General features: G+C 42.4%; 1 protein-coding gene across 3 annotated transcripts in view; it reads right to left on the reverse strand.

Annotated features, from left to right (window-relative positions):
- The window catches only part of zgc:172282 (leucine-rich repeat and fibronectin type III domain-containing protein 1-like protein), a 207829-nt gene that overhangs the window by 67941 nt on the left and 111936 nt on the right, over nt 1-27952 (reverse strand). For all 3 annotated transcript variants that reach the window (XM_076892408.1, XM_004543829.3, XM_004543830.3), the window contains 6 exons: nt 22128-22344; nt 19700-19851; nt 19311-19564; nt 18911-19154; nt 18603-18760; nt 17445-17825 (listed from right to left, as the gene is read on the reverse strand). In XM_076892408.1, coding sequence (XP_076748523.1) covers nt 17445-17825; nt 18603-18760; nt 18911-19154; nt 19311-19564; nt 19700-19851; nt 22128-22320 — 1382 coding nt within the window. In that variant the 5' untranslated portion in view covers nt 22321-22344. The remainder of the gene's footprint in view (nt 1-17444; nt 17826-18602; nt 18761-18910; nt 19155-19310; nt 19565-19699; nt 19852-22127; nt 22345-27952) is intronic.

Consider the following 27952-nt stretch of genomic DNA (forward strand, 5'->3'; position numbering starts at 1 on the left):
AAAATATACACATAAAGACACAAATTAGACAATGAAAATGATCTAGTCATGTATCTATTTTTCCGTTATTTTTTTGTCTGTTAATTAGATTGATTTTAATTAATATGTATCTGGCTTGCAGTGGTTCCATAGGTTTACACATTCACCTAACAAGAAAAAGTCCCTGGGGGAAGACAAAATCCCTTTGGAGTAAGGCATCCTGTGTAAAAAATCTACCTATTTGAACATGTGGAGCTATCGCAGTAGCAACACCTTGTAAATAAAGGAGCAGATGACTGGAGTTTCATGTATCAAACTCACCATATAGGTAACAAAACAATGGGAGAATCAGAACAAATTCACTAATCTGCTTGTTCATACATTCATCCACAACCAAGTAGGTACTGATTATAAAGGATAGTCAAGGGATTTTGAGGAGAATATCTTAAATAGAGTGAACTAATACAACAAGTAGGGCTGCCACAAACGATTATTTTGATAGTCGACTAGTCACCGATTATTTTTGTGATTAGTCGACTAATCAGATCATACATCCATTACAACGTACAGCCTATTGCACCAGCATGCATCTGCTCTTATATAACTATCATTAGCTTACAGCTTTAAGTGTTTAAGGTATGTGCTAGCTAAAAATAAAGACAAGATGATAGTTTGTTAAATTTTAATGAAATTTGCAGTTTCGGTGAAATTTAATAAACTCCTTGCTATCTAAAATATAACGGGACACCGGAGTATATTCTCCAGCATCTCACACTTCTGATAATCAGCTGTCTGCTTGACGTTTATTCAGCTGTGTAAAAACTATAACTTTAATCTCAGCCAAACCGATTTACTCAGGAACAAATAAAATACTAAAAAAAAGCCAAACAATAACATTTTTAAGTTATCTAAATGACTTATATATCATGTTTAACCTGAGTAGCTAAAGATGGCGGTGGGTTTGAAAATGATTTGCCGGGAGTCCGGTGTTCTCACGGGCTCTAGTGAGCCTTGCCCCCGGCTAGCTATCGAGCTGGTGGGTAACAGACGTCTCCGAAAACGTCGGAGCGCTTTTGAAAATATGTGGTGTCTTGATAAACTGAGCAGATATTTGAGGTTTACGCAGTTACATTCTCGCCTGAAAATATGTTAAACGTTTATTTTGTGATCCAGAAAGAATAATAAGAGTAATATTAAAACTAACTAGCTGCCACCATTGTTGGAAACTGAGCTGGACTGCGCTATGAATTCTGGGACAGAGCTACTTCTTCTTCTTCGGGGTTTAACGGCAGCTGGCATTCTTGTACATGCAGTGCTGCCATCTTCTGTTTCAGTCTGTTATTACACTCTAAAATCCTACTACTTATTCCTGCAACTTTTGTGATCTTACAAAGCTTCAAACAACGCGTCGACTATTAAATCAGTCGTCGACGATTTTGATAGTCGATGTAATCATGACTAGTCGACTAATCGTGGCAGCCCTAGCAACAAGTACACATATGCATGCACACATACATGCTAACAGATACTTGATGTTATAATAATATTGATCATGCTTTTGAAGCTATATCAGGTATATCTATACCATTTACAGCCTGGACTTGGACTTGAAATGTTCAGATAACATGGCATATGTTCAAAATGGAGATGCCCTAATAGGACTTAAAAAGTCTGTGAAGGTTCTCAGTCAACCATGTCATCGTAATCTAAGGAGCTTGGAAAGAAAAGCGTCTGGACTTCTTTAAGTTGCTTGAAGACGTTTCACCTCTCATCCGAGAAGCTTCTTCAGTTCTAGGGTCAAATGGTGGAAAGTCCCAGATTTAAACCCTGTGGGAGTATCCCCCCAAAGAGGGACAAAAGGACCCCTTGATGATCCTCTACCTAATCACATGAGCCAAGGTGTGAAAGCGGGTGTGGGTCACAATCAGCCAGGGTTTCGGGTGAGCTCATTGTGAAACCTGGCCCCAACCTATCATGTGATTTCCTGAGGTTAGATGGCCCGTGAAGTGAGTGGGCATTAAGGCGTCTGGGAAGGGATCTCCTTCCCAGATGCCTAGATGGCAGACAGTTGGTGTCGTAAGCCACCGCCTTTGTTCAAAGATGATCGCTTACAGTGGACATGACTTAAAAAGGACGCCGAGCGCGGATCCTCTGGCTGATTTGACTTAACCATGAATTGAAGTTCTGTTTGTGCTAAACATGCATGTGAAAATGATACAAAATTCTAATAATGCATGTGTGGCACCCCTGTGAGGGAATGACCACATTAATATTATTTTTTGTAAAACACTCTAAAACACTCATGTAACGGGACATTTTTCATTGCTATTTATTTTCATTTAGATAACTATTTATTTGCTATGTATTTATTTTCAGTTTCTTTAAGAGGATAGAAAATCCATGTAACAGGGATTCATTTTATGTTAGAAAGCTGTGAGGGCGGAACTTTGGTGCTTGCTCCGGGGTTCCGGGGTGCAGTATTCACCACTCATCCAACGTGTGAAACCTGCTGTGAGGACAATTAAAGTGTGGCCAGAGGGGACAGACGCAGTGCTCCAGGACAGATTTAAAAACACAGACTGGAATATGTTCACCCACACAGACCTGGACCAGTACGCCTCATCTGTACTGGATTACATCTCCAAAACCACAGACAGTGTCACCACCCAGAAACGGATCACCATGTACCCCAACCAGAAGCCTTGGATGAACCGGGATGTTCGTCTCCTCCTGAAGGCCCGCAACACTGCCTTTAGGTCAGGAGATGCACACGCCTACAGTACAGCCAGGGCTAATCTAAAGAAGGGCATCAAAAAAGCCAAACACCATTACAAAAAGAAGGTAGAAGAACACTTCTCCAACTCCAACCCCCGACGCATGTGGCAAGGACTCCAGACCATCACAGACTATAGGACCACCAAACCCTCCCCCGCATCCTCTGATGTCTCCTTCCTCAACGAGCTCAACAACTTTTATGCTCGTTTTGAGCGAGGGAACCCCACAACCACAACCAAAGCAGACATGACGCCAGACCACCAACCTATGACTCTCTCCCCCACCGATGTAGGAGCGGTGCTGAGCAGGATCAATGTCCACAAGGCTGCAGGCCCTGATGGCATCCCCGGGCGTGTTCTCAGAGCGTGTTCTGGGGAGCTTGCAGGAGTGCTCACAGACATATTCAATCTGTCCTTGGCCCACGCTGTGGTACCGGCCTGCTTCAAATCCACCTCCATCGTCCCGATACCCAAAAACTCCAACCCATCTTGCCTCAATGATTACCGCCCAGTAGCACTCACCCCCATCATCACTAAGTGCTTAGAGCGACTGGTCCTAGCACACTTCAAATCCTGTCTCCCCCCCACCCTGGACCCCCACCAATTCGCATACCGCCGGAACAGGAGCACAGAGGATGCAGTCTCCATCGCAATGCACTCTGTCCTCTCACACCTGGACAACAACAACACCTACGCCAGAATGCTGTTTATAGACTTCAGTTCAGCATTCAATACAATCCACCCCTCACAACTCATCAGGAAACTGACAGACCTGGGTATCAGTTCCCTCATCTGCAAATGGTTACTGGACTTCCTGACCAACCGCCCCCAACATGTCCGGCTGGATAACCGCTGCTCATCTACCATCACAATGAACACCGGTGTACCACAAGGCTGTGTGATGAGCCCTTTCCTCTACTCCCTCTTCACCCACGACTGCAGACCTGCTGATGGTTCCAACACCATCATTAAGTTTGCAGATGACACCACGGTGATTGGCCTCATCAGTGACAACGATGAGGCTGCCTACAGGGAGGAGGTGGATCGTCTGGCTGAGTGGTGCGACAGAAACAACCTGCTGCTTAACACCGAGAAGACCAAGGAGCTCATCGTGGACTACAGGAGGAATGCTGACCCACATCCACCCATCCACATTAAGGGGACGGCTGTGGAGCGTGTGAGCAGCTTCAAGTTCCTGGGAGTCCACATCTCCGAGGATCTCACCTGGACGACCAACTGCTCCAAGCTGGTCAAGAAGGCTCACCAGCGCCTCTTCTTCTTGAGGACTCTGAGGAAGAACCACCTGTCCTCAGACATCCTGGTGAACTTCTATCGCTGCACCATCGAGAGCATCCTGACCAACTGTATAACAGTCTGGTACGGGAACTGCTCTGCCTCGGACCGGAAGGCGTTGCAGAGGGTCGTGAAAACTGCCCAGCGCATCGCCGGAGCACCACTTCCTGCCATAAAAGACATCGACAGGAAGCGGTGTCTGAAAAGGGCTGGGAAAATCATCAAAGACCCCAGTCACCCATCACATGGACTCTTCACCCTCCTGCCCTCTGGGAGGCGCCACAGGAGCCTCCGGACTAAGACCACCAGGTACCGGAACAGCTTCTTCCCCACAGCTGTCAGACTCCTGAACTCTGCCTCCTGACATCTGACCCACGTTAAACTCATGGACTGAACATACACACACCCACAATGGACAACTGTACCCTCAAACACAATAATAACATGGACTGAACCACCACTCACAACCACTAGCACTTTATATAGCCTCTGTAGAAACTATCTACACCCTCACTTATCTTAACTGCACTACTGTATAGCTCTGTGTAAATAATCATTCTGTACATTCGATAATCTTTAATCCTACAACTGTTTACAACTTGCATAGTTCCCATTTCTGTATAGCTGTATATCCCAGATTCTGTAAAGTTATTTATTTCATATTCTGTATAGTTTTTCATATTTATATCCTGTTCATATCCTGTACATAGCTTGTACTCACTACAGCCTGTACATACTTATAGTTATAGAATATTCACAACATACTTCATACCGTGTACATTATAACATACCATAATAGACCCATTTCTGTAATATACTCACATATCTATATTATTGCTAATATATATTGTAATATATCTATATCACTAAAGCACTTCTGGATGGATGCAAACTGCATTTCGTTGCCCTGTACCTGTGCATGTGCAATGACAATAAAGTTGAATTCTATTCTATTCTAAGTGGAGCCCACCTTCCGCTGCTTCCTCAGACACGTTCTGGAGGAAAGCAGAGACGCATCGTGTCTTCCTTACTCCGCTCTTCACCTGCTTTTACAGGTAACATATTTGTCATCGTGGTCTTCATCCTTGGGACCCGTAACAAATCTTGGGGGCTCGTCCGGGATCGGCGCCACCTTGTGGTCGGGGCTGATCCATAAATGACATCTGGGACCAGGACGCGAGCTGATGCTGGCTGAGCGAGCTGAGAGTTGGAGCCGAGACTGATCCATCGTCGTGCTGAGTGGCCCATTGAGAGGGACAGCAAGGAGTTGCAGCCATGGCCGAGGGAGGGAGGAAGAGCCTAGTGTGGGACATTAGGAGAAGCCTACTCACCCTGTCAGTGGGAGAACTCTACAAGGTCGCTAAGAAGGTGGGTCCAGCGGACCCGGGTCAGCCAGAGCTCGACGCAACAGACCAGGAGGGCTGCTTTGACCACATCAGTTCTTTCATGTACAGTAAGCCACTGCTTGAGGCAGAAGATGGTGGGATGGTGGACTTGTTAATGTTAAAGGACTTCATTGATGATGTGATTGAAAATCAACAAGTATGTGATGATAGTGAGTACGCAGATTCACCTGTTACACAGACACTTACACAAACTCTGCAACCAGCTCACCCCTCAAGTGGCATGGGTGATAGTCCTACGCAACCTGTTCCGGTGACCACGATAGCTAACATGGTTAACCGGCCGCCAGTTGCAGGTACAACTAGTCTGACTGGCCTAGCTAGCTCTATCTCTGATATCACTAACACTGAGCTGCAGGAGATGTTAAATAGCTATGAGGCGCTTGGTAAAAAACTGAGACAAAGTGTAATGGTCCCCACTGAACAGTCACCTCGACAGCCAACAGGTTTGCTAGTTCAAGCTAACCTAACACAGAGCGACCCATTTCAACCCAACCCACCCGGGCAGTCACGGGCCCAGCCCACTCGTGAGGGGATGATCTCTCTGAGAGACCTCTCTTATCTCCAGAGAAGAGAATTTAGAGTACAAGGGGGTCAAGTTGGTGACCATTCATCCGACATTAGCTACAACAACATTTGCAAACAGATGGATGAGGGGATTAGAGAAGGCTTCCCTGATGCAGAGATAGTTCGTGGAGTGCTCAGGATAATAAAGCGTGGAACTTTTAAAGATATGCTAATCAATAAAGACGATTTGACTGTACTTGAACTGAAGGGGTTCCTCCAGGCCCACCTGAGAGAGAAAAATAGTACAGAACTCTTTCAGGAATTAATGTGTGCCAGACAAGACGAGAATGAGACACCACAGCAGTTTCTCTACCGGGTGATAGGGTTGAAGCAGCGGGTCCTCTTCACATCCAAAATGTCTGATGCAGGCATAAAGTACAGTCCAGCTACTGTTCAGGATGTTTTCTTGCACTCAGTCTACCAGGGGCTTGGGTATAAGCACAGTGACATTAGGCGAGAGTTAAAACCTCTGTTGTCCAGCGGAGAGGTGAGTGATGAAACAATTTTGCGCCACATAATGAGAATCACTAGTGAGGAAAGTGAGAGGCAAAAGAGAATAGGCTCGTCCCGTCGACAGAACACAACTAACGCACATAGTGCTCAGTCTGAGCTCAACACCATCCAGGAATGTAGTAAGCAAGACCGACCAGTTGACATAACTAAGACTGACCCGATTAAAGAACTCACAGCTAAAGTTAATGAGCTCGCTGGGCTGGTGGAGGCAATGAGACAACAGACTCTAGCACGAGCCTCAGACCTAGCGAACCCATACTCACAAAACAGGTCAAGAAACAGAAAAGACAAAACCTTTGGGTGTCCAAACTGTGTTGAACAGAACCGTCCAGATTGTTGCCATTGCTTCATCTGTGGGGAAGAGGGTCACAGGGCGGTTGGCTGCTTAAAAAAAATCTAAGAACCAGGGAAACGTGAACCGGTCTCTGCAGCGGGGCGCCCAGTGACCGAGTCCAAAAGAGAGCCCCACAGTGAGCGCTTAAGGGAGGTGAGGACCCAACCTAGCCTTAACAGTAGCAAACCCAGTCTCCCCTCACCAGTCACATCAGGAGTTAACCGGCAGCAGGGTGAGGCACTCGCTACGTCTGGTGTTATGACACCCCACACTAAACGTGGGGCAGTTGCTAAGCTAATCGGTAAGAAAGCCCTCATACAGTGTAATTTGAATGGCTTAGCAGTGAAAGCACTACTTGACACAGGTGCTCAAGTTAGCATCATAAGTCGAGATTGGAAAGACAGATACTTGCCTGACTTAGTCATGCGACCTCTGTCAGAGATCATCGAGGAAATTGATGAGTTGAAAGTGTGCGCAGTCAATGGGGAAACCATACCATTTGATGGCTGGGTACCCATCATGATCAACTTACCGGGGGGTGAAGACCCCAGCCTCTCCGTCAGTACTCCGGTCCTCGTCAGTACTTTGCCAATGGACAAACCATTGATCGGTTTCAATGTCTTGGAACAGATCATTGAGGGGCAACCAGAGCGGTTGATACCTACTCTTGTTACCTTGCTGTGCAATGCCATCTGTCTTCCCCCTGAGAAAGCTGAGGTGGTCGTAAGCTTCATCCAGACAGCAGAGCCAAACATGACGCAAGGGCGCTTGAGAACAGGTGAAAGGGATGTGATTATCCCTGCTGGACAGGTCACCTGGGTAAAGTGCCGGGTTCCATCATTCATGAATCCACCTGATTGTTTGGTGCTGTTTGAGGCTGATGAGGGTAATCAGGCCCTAGAGCAGTTGGATGTCTGGACGGGGTTAGTTGAAATACAGAATCCAGCTAAGCCGTACGTCGCCATTGCCCTGAGTAACGACACCAAACATGATATCACCTTGACGAGGAAGACGGCCCTGGGCACCCTACAGCCGGTTGAACGTATTGTGGAGGCCGAGGCCCCAAACGAGTCCCAACCTACCGTAACAGTTCGCGAGGTAACGGTGGAGCCAGCTGAACCTCTCACAACGTCATGGCATCCGCCAGTGAACCTTGAACATTTGGAGGAGGAACAAAAAGAGATTGTGGAGAGAATGTTGTTCGACGAGTGCAGGGCCTTTGCGAGGGATGGGAATGATATTGGTTGTAATCCTGATCTGAAAATGGTGATAAACCTAAAGGATGACATACCAGTGCAGAGAGCATATACTTCCATACCTAAGCCGCTGCTACGGGAGGTTAAAGAGTACGTGCAAGACCTCCTGGTGAAGGGATGGATAGTAAGATCCAAGTCCTCTTATGCTGCTCCCATCGTGTGTGTACGGAAGAAAGACGGTTCACTCCGTCTTTGCATAGACTACCGTCTATTGAACCAGAAAACGGTTCCGGACCGACACCCACTACCTCGGATACGCGACCTGCTTGACACCTTAGGGGGATACTCCTGGTTCAGCATCCTTGATCAAGGCAAGGCTTACCACCAGGGGTTTGTGGATGAAGGCTCCCGCCATCTCACCGCCTTCACCACACCCTGGGGCCTATACGAATGGGTGAGAATCCCGCTTGGGCTCACTAATGCACCCGCCGCCTTCCAGAGAAGTATGGAAGAGATCTTAGGTTCGCTGAGGGATGACTGTTGCGTACCATACCTTGACGACATCCTCTGTTACTCACAGTCTTTTGAAGCCCATGTCGAGGTGGTCCGCAAAGTGCTTCAGGTCCTACAGGTCCACGGTGTGAAGCTGCGGCCTGAGAAGTGTGAGCTTTTTAAAGCAGAAGTTCGTTACGTGGGGCGCTTAGTTAGCGCTGAGGGCGTCAGGATTGACCCAAAGGATCTGGAGGCTGTCTTGGCCCTGAAGACCAAGTCACCACAGACAGTAGGTGATCTGAGGCGGGTCCTGGGCTTCCTTAGCTACTATCGCTCTTTCATACAGAACTTTTCGAGGATAGCTCAGCCACTGTACGAGCTACTCCAGAGCAAGTCTTCAGAACGGCCCACTCGTAGCCATCAGAGTAAAACCAAAGGGCCCCAAATGCCATCAAGGGCGCCCATAGACTGGACTCCTGAGCATCAGAGGGTACTGGAACAACTGGTCGACATGCTAGTCCATCCTCCAGTGCTAGCATATCCAGACTTTGACCAACCCTTTGTTTTGCACACTGATGCATCCGAGCAGGGACTGGGCGCTGTACTCTACCAACAGCAGGGCGGGAAGTTGCGCGCCATTGGCTATGGGTCACGAACCCTGTCGCCTGCTGAACGGAACTACCACCTGCACAGTGGCAAGTTGGAGTTCCTGGCTCTTAAATGGGCAGTGTGTGAAAAGTTCAGAGATTATCTGTTCTATGCACCACACTTCACCATTTACACAGACAATAACCCGCTTACGTATATCATGAGCACAGCTAAGCTGAACGCAGTTGGTCATCGATGGGTTGGGGATTTGTCTGATTTCCGATTTAGCATCAAATACAGGCCAGGAAAAACAAACATAGATGCCGACACGCTGTCCCGCGTTCCTCTGGATGTGAACAACCTTGCGTCAGTGTGCACCGAAGAGTTGTCACATGAGGTGGTGAGAGCGGCTTGGGAGGGAGCAAGAGTAGCCCAGCAGAAAGAAGTTGCGTGGGCGGCTGTCCTTTTAGCTTCCTCCCAGGATGTCATGCTGCAGCCAGGCGCGGCTCTCCAGGAAGTCAAACCTGATGACCTGATGCAGGCACAAAGGGATGACCCCACGATGAAGGAGGTCATCAGACTTAAAGAGTCTAATGTCAGACTCAGTGAGAGTATCAGGAGGTCGTTAGAAGGATCTACTTGTAAACTCCTCCGCGAGTGGGACCGATTACACCTCGAAAGTGGAATCTTGTACAGACGAACACCCGAACGGAAACAACTAGTCCTACCTCTCCTGTACCAGCCTATGGTCTTGAAACATCTTCATGACCAGATGGGTCATGTCGGTACTGAGAGGGTCCTTCATCTCGCACGAGAGAGGTTCTATTGGCCTCACATGAAGAGGTGCATAGAGGACTACGTCACTAAGAAATGCTGTTGCATTAAACAAAAGAAACCCACAGTTCATGTGCGTGCACCCATGGGCAACCTGAAGTCCAACTCACCACTTGAACTTGTCTGTATAGACTACCTACATCTTGAGAAAAGCAAAGGCGGGTATGAATACATTTTGGTGGTGGTCGACCACTTTACACGGTTCGCTCAGGCCTACCCGACCAAGAACAAATCCGGGCGGACTGCAGCCGAGCGGATCTACAATGATTTTATACCTCGCTTCGGGTTCCCCAACAAACTCCATCACGATCAGGGGCGAGAGTTCGAAAATGAGCTCTTCCGAACTCTTGGGCAGCTCTCAGGGGTTGGTCATTCTCGGACATCCCCATACCACCCCCAGGGTAATCCTGCAGAACGATTCAACCGCACCTTGCTGCAGATGTTGCGTACCCTGACAGACAAAGAAAAGGAAACATGGAAAGATCATCTCCCACAGGTTGTACACGCATATAACTGTACTCGTCATGAGTCCACTGGTTATTCCCCACATTTCTTGCTTTTTGGCTGTCACCCCCGCCTTCCGGTCGATCTGCTGTTCGGCCTGGTTGAGGAAACTGAACCAGTGTCGCACGGGGGGTATGCTGAAAAGTGGCGTAAGAGAATGACAGAGGCCTATCAGGTTGCCACCAAAAATAGCCTTTCGGCTAGTGCTAAGGGGAAGTCGTACTATGATCAGAAGGTGAGGGGAGTGGTACTGAAACCAGGGGACAGAGTGTTGGTGAGGAACTTAGGCGAGCGGGGTGGACCTGGCAAATTACGCTCCTACTGGGAGAACAGGATATATGTGGTCAAGGAACAGGCTTCGGATAACCCAGTGTATGTCGTCCATCCAGAGGGTAATGACCAGGGAAGGACTCGGACCCTGCACCGGAACTTGCTCCTCTTGGTCAATGATTTGCCAGTAGAGTTCCCACCACAACCAACTAAACTAACCTTAAGATCGACTCACAAACAGACCAATGCTCGAGTGAGGGGTAAAGACAGGGAAGGACGGATAGAAAATGCTGAGACCTCTGATTCAGATGATGACCCGGGTAGTGGCTACTGGCTGAGGGTACCACCAATCCAGGCGGAGTTCAGAACAACCGTCCCTTCTGAGAAACAGGCTGTCAGCCAGGACAGATTGGAACCGGGGAGGCAGACGCAGGCTCAGTTTGAAGGAGGATCTGTTCTGAGCCCGAGGGATCTGGAAGAGCCAGGACGAAGGACACCTGTGATAGATGCCGAGGACATTGTTGAGAATCTGTCAGAGGTGGCTGGAGCCCACGAAGGAGGTCCATTAGGAAGAGGGGGTCCCATGGCACCTGAGAATGGAGATGAAGTTGAGACTCACCAGTGTGACCGCGAGGGGAGTAACAGTTCGGCAGCCCTTAGCTTGCCTCAGTCAGAAGTGGAACCTGAGTTACCTCGACATGAGTGCTGTGATGAGCAGGTAGGAGACTCTCAGTCTAGCTCACGTGAGGCGATCCACCCGACAGAGGCGTCCAGGCCAAATGCTCACCTATTCATCTCTAGGTCATCCAACATACCAGTCACGGCCCACTGTAAACATGGTAGATACTTACCTCGTGCCTTCGGCCACCCTGTGGCCCCCACAACCAAGCCTATCTTCATTCCAAGGCCCACCGGTCGTCCAGGTCCCATATATCTCTCTTCTCTACCCCATATGTAGTTATTAGGAAGAAGCCCTAAACTATGGTGGTTACTTAATCCTAGAGAACCAAACATTCCTAAGTGCTTGAAGTTTTAATTTAAGGGTTTGATTATTCACTGTCCGAGATTTGACGAGAATACAGAGATTGGGAGTGTAAATTTGTTTCAAGTGTCAGGAGCCACTTTTGTTGTAGGGGAGTGTGTGGCACCCCTGTGAGGGAATGACCACATTAATATTATTTTGTGTAAAACACTCTAAAACACTCATGTAACGGGACATTTTTCATTGCTATATGTATTTATTTTCAGTTTCTTTAAGAGGATAGAAAATCCATGTAACAGGGATTCATTTTATGTTAGAAAGCAGTGAGGGCGGAACTTTGGTGCTTGCTCCGGGGTTCCGGGGTGCAGTAAGTGGAGCCCACCTTCCGCTGCTTCCTCAGACACGTTCTGGAGGAAAGCAGAGACGCATCGTGTCTTCCTTACTCCGCTCTTCACCTGCTTTTACAGGTAACATATTTGTCATCGTGGTCTTCATCCTTGGGACCCGTAACACATGATCCTAACAGCAAACCTGTGTCACTCAGCAGCAGAGAGTTAAATGGATATGCTTAGCTATGGTTTCTATTTTGTAGAACACATTTTTTTTTCTCTTTCCAAATATTCTGTGCTCTTGATGGTCCTCAGCACTTTATATCATCTCCTCCAGACTGCTGCCTTACCTCCTCTCTCTTCGTGGCATTGTGCCTTATCCCTCCTAATGGATATCGACCATAGAAAGACAGAGAGAAGCTGTTCACATATGGACACAGTGGGTTGTTCCTTTTTTTTTCTTCAGCTCAAAGCTAAACTAGTGCAGCATTGATGCATTCTAATGGATGTTAATTTCACAATAACATATGGTAACATCAGACTTGGATTTTTAGCCATGATCTTATAAAAGATTTTCCATCACTCCATCCATTAACTTTTGATTATCCTTATCAGGGTTGCGGGGTGGCTGGAGGCTATCCCAGCTACCACAGAGCGAGAGGTGCGGTCTACTCTGGGTTAAAATAAAGTTTCTTTTAACAAGCAAAACAGGAAAAAAACAAAACTATTGCAATGGGTATAATTTTAGGCATACACTCACCGACTACTTCATTAGTTGCATCTTGCTAATACTGGGTTGGACCCCATTTTTCCTTCAAAACCATCTTAATTCTTTGTCCCAAAGATTCAACAAGCCTTTGGTCCATGTTGAAAGCATCACACAATTGTTGCAAATTCATCTGTGAATCTCCTGCCATTCTGAGGGAGCGCTATTGGATTTAGATGTGGTAATTGTGGAAGCTTTTTTAGTGCAGGGAACTAAGTTTGAGATGATCTAAGCTTTGTGCCATTATATGTTACCCAGCAGCTGGATACACTGTGGTCATAAAGGGAAGAACATGGTCATCAACAATACTCAGGCTGTGGTGTTTAAATAATGCGTGGTAATAAGTGGCCCAAAGTGTGCATATCCCCCACTATTATTCCACCATCTGACCTGTTGGTACAGCGCAGGATGAATCTATGCATCATGTTGTTTATGGCAAATGTTGACCCTACCATTCAAATGTCACATGTGAATTTGAGACTAGTCAGAACAGACAACATATTTCCAATCTTCCGCTGTTCATTGTGCCTAACAAGTAACAAGTGGTTATTTGAGTTCGTCTTGCCTTCCCATCAGCTCAAAGAAAGAAGCCTAAAGAAAAGCTCAAAGTCTGCCCTTTTACTCTGACCAGAGACCTGCTGCTTACTGGATATTTTCTCTTTTACTAACCATTCTCTGTAAATCCTAGAGATGGTAGTGGAAAATCCCAGTAGATCAGCAGTTTCTGAAACACTCAGACCTGCCTTTCTGACACCAACAACTATCATGCCATATTCAAAGTCACTTAAATCACTTTTATTCCTGATTCTGATGCTTAGTTTGAACTTCAGCAGGTCATCTTGACCATGTCTACATGTTTAAATACAGTCTATGCAGTCATTACCCTGTGATTAACTGATATTTAAACAAACAGTTGAACGTGTTTACCTAATAAAGCAGTATAACAATAATGTTACATAGCATAAATACATATGATGATTTTTTAATGAATTAATTATTGTATGTAAAGATTAATACTTACTCATGAATACGTACTAACACATTGGAATTAGCTGCAATAGGATATATTTTAAAAATACATTATAAAATTACAAAGTAACTGTTTTTTCTAAAGAAACAAGGAAATATTTTGGTATGATGTTTATACCTCAATGTAGATTATTACTATGCTCCTCATATGTTAAATATATATATAACTAATAGATAGTTAAATAGATAGTTGAAGCAAAATATTTTCCATAACCACGCATCTTATCTTGCTTTAGGACCTAACATAGAACCAAGTCCGCCAGAGCTTATTGTCATATTTTTACATGCTGCAGTGCCTTTTGTGGGAGTATTTCAAGTTGCTATTCATCAATACAACCATTATAGCCTAAATTTTAACAATATGTATGCATTAAGTCCACAGTAACTACATAAATTGCAAAAAAGTGCAATAAACTGCAAAAAAATTGAAAATCGTTTTGTTTTTGTTTTTTTAACAAATATTTCTAGTTAGAGTAATTTAAGAGGCTTAACCCTCAAAACTGTAAATACAAAAAAAGTTGTGCAAAATAGTTTCCAACCACAGGAAATATATTTTGAGCGTCTTCTTATTTTAATTTTTGACCGTTTAGCTATGTTTTACGGCTAACCGTGACCTAGGACAAGCTGATGGCATAAGATGTAAGTACAACTCCTCTGGTTTCATATGGAAAAAAAATTATTGCGCTAGCTTATGTGGCTGCAGTTCTGCCCGCTCCGACCGGTCTTAAAAAACAACAACATTACAAGGACATTTCTGAAAACCCCATTTCCATCTCACAAGTGTTGCAATTTCACAAATGAAGAGGAACTTTCTTTCTCCTGTCAGCACGAATGGATTCAATTCTGTCAAAGGTTCTTTCAAGACTTATTTCCCCCGAGACAGAATTATAACTGTTGATCAAGACTAAAAAGGCTAAATTGGATTTTAGATAATTTTGTAGAGCGGTAAAAACATTGTTGATTTACTTCTTCAACCACAGAAGACAGAGTGAAATATTTTACCATTCAATTTGTGGCTCACATAATAAATAAATAGTCCAAAATACGCATGTCAGATATTATTAAAGCCACCTGTCACTCACAACATTGCATCTAACATCTGGCAGATTTTCCAGACCTGTTGCCACGACAACTCCTTATATGTAAAAACCCCATAGAACTGAAAATAAGTAGGGCTTACCCAGGCTTTCAGAGAGACAGAGTTAGGCAATAATTTTGGTTTTTACACAGCAAGAGCGAATGTGAGAGATTCTAAGAGCACTTTAAAAAGAACAACTTAGAAACAAATTTAACTGGAACCCCTGGAAGTGATTTGTAGTAGGTAACTATGCGTTTTCCTTGAATGCCGATGAAGCAGTAGAGGGAAAGAAATCTCCCTCACTGAATTCCAAAGAAACATCCTGTATCAAAGGTATCAAAGAAACCCTTTATCAATAAAACTCAGAATATGAACCACCAACAGCAATGCATCCCTATATAAACCCAAGGCTTTAAACAATCAAAAAAATGATGGTGTGGTTTATACACCAACTTTTTTTCATCCTGCTGATATTTTTTTTCAACATGGCATTAAATGCATAGGCAGCACTTTACAATACGGTATACAAAATTGCAAGTATTTATCAAGGAGCAATTTTTTAAGAAATGAGAAGATCTGCTCCTTGAATGATGCAAATCAGATGTTTAATGTAAGCAAACTGTCAGTTTATATGTATCTAATTCAAAGTGGTGAATGTCTTCATTTGCTTATTTGAATCAGCGGGGATTATTTATTAAGGTCAAGGTTTTATTGTTCCCAAGTCTGTCTTAATTTTTGTCTTTTATGCCAAAGAACCAAAAGAATTAAGAGGGTGAGAGACAGAGAGGATTAGAGAGAAAGAGAAAGAAAGTTGTTCCAAAGAGAATCCATCTAGGTTTTAAACTAAGCACTTGTAGCCAAACCACATGCAAATCTGAGTGCTGCTGACCTCAACTGAGGATACTGTCAGGTGGTGGAATGAATACTTCAAAGGCCTCCTGAACCTCACTAACATGCACTTAGTACAGGAAGTAATGCCTGGCCAATCACTGTGCCTGAGGTGTTTAAAAGAAAAACTCCCCTGTGGCCAAGCCCCTGGATGAGATTTTCCCTGACTTCCTTAACCCTTTAAAGCCTGTACCATGAAATAATTATCAGAAAGCTCAAATGTTTTGAAAATGGGGTGTTTAGTGAACCTCCCAATGAAATAAAAAATAGTAAAACAAATTAAAGATAGCATTGCATGTATGAGTTTTAAATTGTATCAAATTTGCTACATCAGACTTTTTTTGTTTGCATTTTATTCCTTAAAAATGTATTTTGCAATTTATTTTGGTTTTTCAGATTCACACTGGTGATGTTAATGTGTCAAAAAGACACGTATCTGGGAAGGTCTACATCTATGTGAGGTCGCTTCTGGTGTCTGTGGTCGCTGTTCCGCAAGTCATGTGGTTAGGTCATCTGTCTGAATTTAAGCTGATGATGGTCTTTAGTATCACTTGTCTAATTCTAATTATATACTATGTTTAGGGGCTGTAAAGCAGCCATAACAGTATTAAAGTCCATCTACCATCTGCTCATATTGTAGAATGCAATTGGATAAATGCACAAAGAGCACTAAACCTCAGAGTTGCAGCAACAACATAGGTCACATAGCCTGTCACAGTAAAAATCAATTCTGGGAGTTTTTTTGAGGTGAGTAATTTTAGTCTTCCAAGATCTCAGAAGACTAGAATTCGACCAAATCCCACTTAAAAGCCCTGCTGTCATAAGAATGAACATAATCATGATTTACTCATTTAATTTTGAGGTCTCATAAGAGTCTAACATGGCGTTACTTTTGTGTGATTAATATGTTTAACCACAAAATCAACTCCATCCATCCATCTTTGAAAGAATCTTTGATTCTTCTACAATTTCTATTGACATGACAGTTTGTTCTAAATAAACCATCAGAGCATGTATCTTCTTGATTCAGTCATTTCTTAACGTAATGTTCCTCCCTTTTCCACATTAACACGTTAACTATATTTGACACTCAGATCAAATCAGAGTCACATCTGACATAGTGCTGACATTGCCGTCCTCCTCAAACAAAGCCACAAAACATTTAATACTAACTCATTCATAAATTTATAATGTAAATGCTGACAAAGAAAGCATACAGCAAACTCATCAGGACAGCAATAAAGCAAACTAAATGACAACCGTTGTAACTTGTTCAACAGACATTTGTGACATTTGGCCCTTATTCCCCCGTATTCACCGTACCCAACAATGGCTCTGTTCCACCACAGATGTCTTTATCATTTCGCCTGATTAGACTTTTACGACTGGATGACACTATCATTATCATCTGCCCTCATCCTCATTGCATTTGCTGATGTCTCTTGATTAACTTACACAAAGCTGCAGATACACACAGAACCATGCATAGAAACCCATACACACACTTACAAACTCATAAAGGCAGATAGATAAATGCATTTTACTATTATGACACCATAGAAACATCAGACAGAAAATTTAAAGACACAAGGCAAATAATGAATTGACAGTGCAGACAGACAAACCTGTAAACGAGTGTGTCGTCCCCAGAGCTGTTGTACTGGACTTGGAACATCCTGACTCCAGATGTAGGGGTTTGACTGCTCCATCTAATGAGGGCAGAGTTTCCTGTCAGCTCCACCAATGAAACCCTCCTGTCTGCTCCTCTTGTCTCATTGTTGGGAAGTGCAACCTTGGAGGAGGTCAGGATGTCAGAAGGGGCTGGTTCAGAAGAAGGATCTCGACTGCGGCTTGTGCTGTTTGCCAGATGGGGCATTGCTGTGACGACTAGCTCCACCCTTCCCGTGGATTCACCTGCCGTGTTTGAGGCAATGCAGGTGAAGTTTCCTGAATCCTTTAGGGATGTTACATTGATCTCTAGGCTTCCATTAGGGAAGACTAATGTTCTGAAAAAAAAGTGAAATGGAAAATGAAATATCATTAAGATAGCAATCAATTGATCGATACATGAAGTCAAATGTGAATGTTACGAAAAGTAAGCTGTCTGCTGGATTCTTATTAGATAAACTGGATATTATTATAAGGAGTATCTGATACTGACAATATCATACCACCAATATCTACGGTACGTTGACAATATTTAGAATGACTGTTATGCTAATGTTTCTAACTGTGTGCTTTGGCATAACCAAAGGTGGCACTTGACAAGAAAAATGCTACTTATGTATTTTCCTTTGTAATTTGAGTAATACAAATTACAACTGCTGAATCAAAAAAGACTTTTGAAAGAAAAGAGTTACAACACTCAAAACACTGTCAGTGATTTTATAATACATGTTTTTAATGCAAAACCATAACTAGGCACTCATACCTGTGCCAAGTGGGTTACCCAATGAAAATTTTAGCAATACATTATAGGTGAGGAGATTATGGCCTTAACAAATATTGTCCTGAACCATTTCAGATTGGCCCGCACATGTCAAGTGCCTACACCCCCCTACAATATCTGACTTTCTGACATAGCACAAAACTGGAAGAGCAGAATATTGTAAAAACTCTGTTGCATATGCCTGTGTGTTTGCCAGATGTATAGTGGCAAACTCAGTGGGCAAGTCATATTCCATAGATTAATACCACAACTTTAATTTTTCAATGAATTTACAATGTACAGGGAAGAAATGTAGTATACTGGATTAAACTAGACCATATGTTGTTGTTATTACCTGGATCCATTGGATATGAGTCGCCCTTCAGGGCTGATCCAGTGGACTTCAGGCTCAGGGTCACCATTTGCTTTGCACTTCAGACTGGCAGGCTGACCTTCCATAGCCACAGTATGAGGTGACTTTCGTGTTAGAACTGGTGGGTCACAAATAAACTCCTACCATGAAAAAAAGATAAGGTCACACTTCCAATGTCAAAGTGATATATTATTATTATTTTTGTTATAGAACAAAAAAGCCTAGTGTCAAACTTTGCCATTTTTTTCAATTACTGCATAAAATTATTAAAAAATTGCAAAACGTATCACCTCTTCCGGTATAGTCCAGAAATACTTGGCACTAAGGTCTGGGGGAGAGGCGCACGTTTCCAGATCATCTTCTCTGGTTAGTCTCCTCAACCACAGAAGTTCACAGTTACAGTGAAGAGGGTTACCTCCAAAACTCAACACAAGAGAGGAGAGGGGGGAGCCTTTGGACTTGGCATAAACTGGGATTCTAAGGAACAATGGGTCTGGGGGAATTTTCTTTAGCTTGTTCGACGTCATGTCTAACCTGTTAAAGGACGGCATACAGAAAGAAGGGGAGGGACGGACAAGAGAAGAAGGGAGTTATTTATAAAACCAATAGGGAGAGGCAACAATATACCAATTCAATGCTGCATTTGTACATCACAAAAAACACACCATTTGCCCTTTTCTATGTCCTTACCTTGCCAGTTTGTGCAGGTTGGTGAATACTCCCTGGGGAACATTTTCTATGAGGTTATGATCCATATTTAGGGTGTTGACATTGGTTAGGCGTCCAATTGTGTCCCAGGGCACCTGGGCAAGGTTATTGTAACTAAGGTCCAGGTCTTCCAGTGTGGACAGAAAGTCATCAAAGGCATGGGGAGATATAGAGTGAAGCTGGTTATTGGCCAGGATCAGATGCCGAAGGTTGGTCAGACCTTTAAAATGGTCATCCTGGTTGTCAAAAAAGAAAAACAAAAGGCAGTGAGTGGGTGTAAGTAAGAAATGATAACGACATGTGAGTGGATTATAATAAACCAGGGATCTCTCTTTTTAATTCAATGTCATCCATTCAGCCACCCATGTTACCTTTATCACAGTTAATCTATTAGAGTCTAGGTGGAGCGCTCTCAGGCGTCGCAGGTCACTAAAAGCAGAAGGAAGAATCTGGCTGATGGTGTTTCTGGACAGGGTTAGATGCAACAAGCTGGTCATGTTGGCAAAGTCCTTTCTTCTGACAGCTGGAAACAAGCGTAATAAACACATAAAAAGACCTCATCAACAAAGTAAATTAAGAATCATTATATACTGTACACAGAGAAGTCATCAGCTGGCTCATGAACTGTAAATATGTTGAGTGGGGGGCTGAAAAGTGGAATCCCCATGACATTGGGCAATAGAGTTCCTACGCGGTAAGGAGGACATTCCCCACATAGCAAAATTGGTATGTCCCCAATCTGGCCCACACAATGTGCTTACACATGGCCCACATACCACAAGGAATGATGGCCTTTTGGTGGCCCAGATCAGGTTTGCCAGAGGTGGCCCACACATGGGCCAGCACAAGACCAGCTGCAGACACACTGGTGGTCCTGTGCTGGCCCATGTGTGGATTACCTCTGGCAAACCTGATCTGGGCCACCAAAGGTCCGCCATGTTTAAGTTGTGTGCAGCCACGGGCCAGTTGCAGACACACTGCTGGCCCAGATATCAGCCTAATGTGTACCTTTATCAAGCCATGTAATAACAACATGTGCCGAAACATAATAGTGCAAAAGTAACATGACAAAACTCTGTTCGCAGTGAATGGACTGATTCTTATATAGCGCTTTTCTACTCTATTGGATTACGCAAAATACTCTATACAACATGCCACATTCACCCAATCACACACTTTCCCTAGACTGAGTGCTTCCTAATTACATTCATAAAGTAAATTGTCACTAGGTTTTGGATAAAATGTACACAATCCTGTCAAATCTGCATTTGAAATGTTGGCAACTATAGCAGTATAGTATTGCAACATGGCATTTGGGTCTTCTAACTAAAATAGGAAAATAGGAACATAAATAGTGCCATCATTGCCAGACATGGCCCACATCTGGTTGATATACACCTCGCCATGACACCGGTCAGTCAGAAGTGCCAGCTTTATGCCAGATTCAGGGAAGACCTGTTTTCTATGGGCTTGGGGCACATAACCCAAACCACAATCGAGCCAGATATGGCATGCCATCACATAGACAGTGCCATCTATGCCAGGCCTGGTGCACATCTGGTTGACATACACCTTGCCACGACACCAGTCAGTCAGAAGTGCCTGCTTGATGCCAGATCCAGGCCAGACCTGTTTTCTATGAGCCTGGGCCACATAACCCAAACCACAATTGGGCCAGATGTGGCATGCCATCACATAGACAGTACCATCTATGCCAGGCCTGGCCCATATCTGGATGACATAAGTCTTGCCAGAAGTCAACCAGTAGTGCCAGCTTGATACCAGATCCAGGCCAGACCTGCTTGCTATGTGGGTCTGGGCAAGTCAGGTCCCTCCAGACATCAGCCAACTTTTCAGAAAATATGACTCCTCAGCCATAAAAACTATTGATTCAATTCATTTTTCTGTTCAACCAGTTGTTGGTCCATTCATGCTATTAAACTGTTCATAAAAATAAACTCCATATGTGAATGTTAATGACATTAACAACAAACCTAACAGAAGCTAGGAAGGGGAAAAGAAGAAAGGTGATCGGAGAATGCAGGAGAATATACAGCTCGATAAAAGTCACAATTAATACAAGAAAAAAGTCAAATTGAAAGCAAATATATGGTGAGCAAATTCACAGAAAGATAAATAGACAAACTGACAAAATATAGAAAAAACAAAAGGCTAAATAAAACAGTTTAGGATAATAAGTAAAACCAACACATAAGAGGAAGACTGAATGTGGTTCTCTCAAACAGGGTAATGCAAAACTTAAATTAATTAAAATTTAAATGATCATTCAGGGTACTGTTAGATCTTTTTTTATAGCTTGTGTGCCTTTTGTTTTGGAGAACCTAGGAATAGAGCACTAACGGGAATCCAGATTAAAATAACAAGATAAAGCAGCACTTCAGTTCTTATAAAATAAGTATGTTTCAAAGTCACTCTTTGATATAAGCAGATGAATCATGAATGAGCTTAACTATGCTGAACCATAAATAACAAAAAAAGTATTAAAGTTAAAAAGAAATACTCAGGCTCATGAGAAAAAAATTAGTCATTGTCAGGCAGAGACAACAGAAAAGCTTCGTGACTGAAGCCAACATTTGTACTCACTGTTAACAAACTCTTCAGTTACAACCAAGTGTTCTGAAATAAGATAAATATGCTGCCAATTATCAGCCAGCCTTTTAGTTCATTTTCATGTATACAGCCAAACCAAGCAAACTCGCTGCAAAAGGCTGGAATACTAGTCAAATTTCAGAGGCATATTAAAATAATGAAATGCAGGACAGACTGGAACGCAGTTACCTGTAATAAAGTTCTCCTGAAGCCGTAGCTCCACGGTGCGTCGATCAATGGCAGCAGGAACAAACAGCAAGCCCGTCTTGGAACAGAGGATAGCGAGAGATGGGGAAAGGCTCTGGCACATGCAGCGTTTCGGACACGGCTGTCCCCTGCATGCTGCTGCCAGCAACAGCAAAGAGAACCACAGCCGTTCCATTATCCTCCACTGGCAACAGGGTAACTGGAAGACAGAAAGGAAAGAGCAATAATTTAAAGTAGATATGATGAAGAAGCAGATATACATAAAAAGGATAATGTCAGAAAGTGGCAAACTGAGGTGAATCAAAGGTGAAGTCTGTCTTTGTTAGCTTGAAAAATCAGCCAGCCAACTGCAGGACTTTAAAAATCTAAACACTATGATTTGATTCACAGTTGGCAGTAGTCACCTTGTTGCATTTCAATACAAGTACATGCAATCGTAGTCATAGTTTACCAGACTGTGTGGCAGCCAACAGCTCGTAGGTAAGGCAATCTCCAAGCAAAATTATATTGTCCAAAAAGGTTCTCTTCTTTACAGTTTGGGTTATATGAAAAAACAAATGTGGTTCTCAAAGTGTCAGCAAAGTCATCAAGGATGCACTTCTACATGTCACAGTTTACCAAAAAAAAGAGTTCCACTCTCACACTCTCACACCAAAAATAACTCGTGATTTTATATCTGTGTTTCAGTAGGCAGCGCTATGTTAGTCGTACCAGTTTGACTAACAGGTATATCTGTGCCATGGAAATTCTGTTCAGCAGGGGGTCTTGTCTGCTACTTCTCTAACCGGCTTCTACCTTGAAGCCTCAAAAACTCTAAAAAGAACATTATTAACAAGGCGTGACAGTCTACTATAGCATCTGAATATTTTAAATATCCAGTGTTTCCATTTATGTTAGAGTCCAAAGAGTGAATCTTATACATTAAAAATAGAAAGCATAATACGATCATATCCTTTTTTAATGTACACAGAACAAAAATAGTAACTTGCTTACTCATAGATATCTACTTTTCTGCCACCCTTTTTTATTTGACTCTTTCTGTGGCATGCAATGTATTTCCTTCCATTAACTGATAATTAGTGCATGCCCATGTCCTGCTCTACTACTTAAATGCCATTTTAGACCATTGTTAGGTGGTTGCCAGGTAATATGATGGTGTCATTAAAATAAAAATGATATGATGCTTTTATCAGGCTGCATAATTCAATTCAATTTTATATATATAGCGCCAAATCACAACAAAAGTCGCCTCAAGGCACTTCATAGATACAGAGAAAAACCCAAAAATCATATGACCCCCTATGAGCAAGCACTTTGGCGACAGTGGGAAGGAAAAACTCCCTTTTAACATTCAGGGTAATGAGATTGTAATATGTAATATAGATTAGAGATGGCACGATACCACTTTTTTATGTCCGATACCGATACCGATATCATAAATTTGGATATCTGCCGATACCGATATGAATCCGATATAATAATAATAATAATAAATTTTATTTATGAGCGCCTTTCAAGTCACCCAAGGACACTTTACAATAGGATAAAACACTTAGTAAAACAATGGCAGAATAAGAACAATAAAATAAAGCACAAGATAAAATGAACAAACAGTGGATTCACAGTGAATATGCAGATTTGAACAGATGAGTTGGGATTTAAACTGGGGGAGAGAACCAATATTTCTTATTTCAGGGGGCAGAGAATTCCACAACCTGGGAGCAGAGCAGCTGAAAGCTCTGCTTCCCATGGTGGTGAGGCGGAAGGAAGGTACAGTAAGCTGGACAGAAGAAGAAGAACGAAGTGAACGGGCAGAACAAGTGGTGGTTAACAGGTCAGAAAGGTAAGAAGGAGCGAGGTTATGAAGGGCCTTGAAGGTGAGCAGAAGAAGTATAGTGTTTTTTAATCAACAAAACTGTTTTTTAAATATCTTGCTGCATTTTGTATAAGTTCATACTCAAGTTTAAAACAACAACTACACTAAAGCTATTCTGTTATACCTGTATGCAAAAAAAAATATTTCATAGTTCAGCAATACTGATCAATCTAATAAACTTAAACCTACACCATCCTCCCTATTCTGGTATTTTAAAGAGTACTTAGCATAAATATTAAGCAACCTAACTAATAGCTAATAACTCGTTATTTTTATTTATCCGTTATCAATGTTTGAACCTTTTATTGTTTTATGTAAAGCACTTTGGTATGCCCAAGGCTTTTAAATGTGCTCTATAAATAAAGATTGTTGTTGTAGGGTTCCAACTCCCAGCAACAACAAAAATAAAAAAATAAAAAAATAGGGAACCACCCCTCACGCTCCACCTCATGATGCTTAATCGACGTAATCAACCTTAATTTGATGCAGTGTGAAAAAAATGCACAGAAATCAATTATTTTTCAAGAAATATTAAATAGATTCAACATCTTTCTTCAACAAAATTGCAGACTGCACATATGGTACCTTCCCAAAGGAAAAAGTACTATAGCTTACTAGGGTATATATATATTAGACTTAATAGTCACTATATACAGTAATTGACTTCTATTCATTTTACATCAAATTAAAACTTTGGGTGTCAAATAATTATTTATTAAAAGCTAGACATTTTAAATGAGAATAAGAAAGAAAAGTATGTCTTTGTGCCCCCTTTTCCCTGTTAATGCCCTATCGGCCCCCCTGGCTAAACTTTGCTAGATCCACCCCTGCACAGTTACCAGCGTCAGCTACGTAGAAAAAGATCCTCGAGTAGAAAGTAATATTAAATACATTCTAACAACAGCTGATCAAGCTTAAACGTGCTGCTGTTGTTCAGCCGCTGGTTTCCTCTTTCTGGTGCAAAGTGGGCCAAAAGCAAACAAGAGACACGGACTCCAGACAGAAAAGCCGATCAGCTGATCGTTAAGCAGTTTCATGATTGAAGTAGCAGCAAGAAGAGGCAGTCGCTCCATATATCGTTTGTTAAGCTTAACGCAGGAATGCTTTACAAACATTCAGAGATGGACTTACACACTTGCTTTACTTCTCTCGGGATAACTTTGTCGGAGATGAAATGCCGGGTTGCTAGCGAAGCTCCAAATGCTATCCAGACCACCGACAGGTCCCGCATGCCACAGCCGCTCTATCAGGTGATGCATACTGCTCCGACGTGCTAACGTTCTGAGGCAAGTTTTGTGAGGTGCTTTCGTGATATTTAATGGATCGGATTACATTTTTTATTTTTCTCCGATATCCGATCCAGTAATTTAGGTCAGTATCGGACCGATACCGATACGTAATATCGGATCGGTCCATCTCTAATATAGATTAGAACATAATACATTTTTTATAAGGTATATAAATTTGATGTCATCCAATTAAATAACACAATGCTTTTATAAGGTGTTATAGGTCCACAAATGCTAAAGGTGAGTCATTTTAACCCACTGATAGGTGGTTGCTAGACAACAGGATGATGTTGTTATATCTGATATACATAAGAACATTCAGAGGCCTAAGATGTACCTGTTTGCTAAGTATGGTTTCTCAACTCATCATAGCAGCTGACAGAGCGTTTGTTTATCACAGTAAGATTCTACTGTACCTCCCTCACATTTCCTTCATGCAACACATTATTCAGATTTTTCTGTCATCGAGCCTTATATTTCATTTTCTCTTCACACTTAACTCGCTCCATTACTTCAACTACAAACCAAGATGAATGCATCACATGAAGCTCTTCAGTAATGTGCAAAATGTGATGTTACAAGTCTTACTCTGTCACTCTGCAGCCCACTATGCTCTAGCTGCTTGTCATTCAATATATTAATTCTATTCTGTTTAACAAAGGGGTAGAACCCAAGTCAAAACATAGCAATCATCATACTTCAAAAACAAGTTTACAAAAATTAAGAAAAAATGAAAAAAAACAATTCTCTATCAGTTCATGTTTGAGAATATGAAACATAAGAACAGTGATTTAAATTGGCTGAAGCTACACAAAGTTTGCCTTTAACAATTGTAATGTGTTAATCTGAATCATGTATTCGTATTCTGACTATGAGTTACAGCAAAAGGAAATTTTCATTCTCTTGCTGGGACTTCAGTTTCCTTATACATATTGCCTTAATTTATCTCATGTGTACTCTGTGGCAGACAGAATCTAAACTCTGACATTGTTATTATTATTATTTTTATTTCAAGATGTTTGAAGTATTTAATTTTTAAACTGTATCAAATGTATCTTTTTTCCCTATCCAGATTGATTGTATGTCTCCTTCCTTCAAATGATATGATATCAGCTGAGTTTGGATGATACAGATCTTGATTAGAAGCCTAAAGTTTAAATGCAGTTTCTACAATTCCTGGGGCAAAAAATTGGGTTTCCCACATGGTTCTTTTAAACATGTCTCACTTCCTACCAAATTTTCATCACAGGTTTAACAGTTATAGTAATGTTGCTTACCTCTCACCACTGCCATTGCTTGAATGGACACCATGGTGACTTTTCCTTAAAAATCATGACAATAATGTATCTGTCTTTATCTACATACCACTTTCAACACTTAACAATTCTGAATGTGTCCATTCATAATAATGGGTAGCCACAAAAAAGCATTTGATCGCTCTAATACATCTCACTAGCTCTTTTTTTATTGGCAATAAGATTAAAATAACCACGGATGGTACATTTTACATATTCACTATACAAAAGAGACGTCCCTTGCTGAGCCTGTGTGCCTCGGGGTACTTTCTTGACAATTGAAAAGAGGCCTAAATTTTGAAAATGGTCCTCACAATAGGCTTTGTCTGAAGACTGATCAAGCTGTGAGAAACACTATTGTAAAAGTGACTGAATGAATCCCATATGTGAAAAGGGGCTCTTTCCATTTTATTGTAATGCCTCTTTAATGTGTTTATTTTCCATGAATCCTTCATGTCCTTAACCCACTCATCCAGATCCTATGTATTCATAACGTATCTTCAGTGTAATAACTGCTACACTTTGAACATTTAGATATACCTCACTTGGTTTTCTCACTCATCCAGACTATGGGGGTTTCAGGCGATTCAATTATGGATATATGTTTTTTGCTTTATGTGGAATTCAGTGGGGATGCTGGTGATGAGTCACCCACCCTTACTTACAGCCATGCCTGTTTGTCTGTAAAGAACTAATAACACCACAGAAACAAATGCAAGCTGTGTGTATTTGCTGCCACTTAGATTGGGCCATTATAATTGCTGGCAATAATTTGAAATACAATAAAAATGCTCTGCTAATGGTTTGTTAAGCTACTGGTCAGAACCAGCTGAAACAGTAAATGGAGAAATTTAGGGACAAACACAAAATTAACACAAAAAAATCTGCTTTTGCTAAGTAAAACAGATCAGAAGTGATTCTAGTTGATTTCCATTTTTATTTTCTTTGTTTTGTTGGTCTTATTTCAGAACACCTGGTCGGGAAATGCTCAAAAATCTGGTCTCCACCATAATACTTTGCAGTTTACAACCACTCACAGACCAGGCCTTTATCATCAGTTTATTCAGTCTTTTGGTGTCTGATGCTGCTCCACCAGCAGACCGCAGCAAAGCACACTGCACTCGCCACAACTGACTGACAGGCAATCTCCAATATTTTGCTGTGTAATTTGAAGGATCTCATCTTCCTCCAGAAAGAAAAATTCTGCTCGTAGAGCCTCTGTGCTGGTTTTCCAGTTTAGTCTGTTGTTGATAATAATGCAAGGCCACTTGTATTCCTCCAAGATGTCAACATCAACATTCTGTGTTCCAGAACAGACATACACAACTGAAATTTGGAGGCTCGGAA

This window comes from Maylandia zebra, linkage group LG14, assembly GCF_041146795.1.
Source record: "Maylandia zebra isolate NMK-2024a linkage group LG14, Mzebra_GT3a, whole genome shotgun sequence".
Taxonomy (NCBI): Eukaryota; Metazoa; Chordata; class Actinopteri; order Cichliformes; family Cichlidae; genus Maylandia; species Maylandia zebra.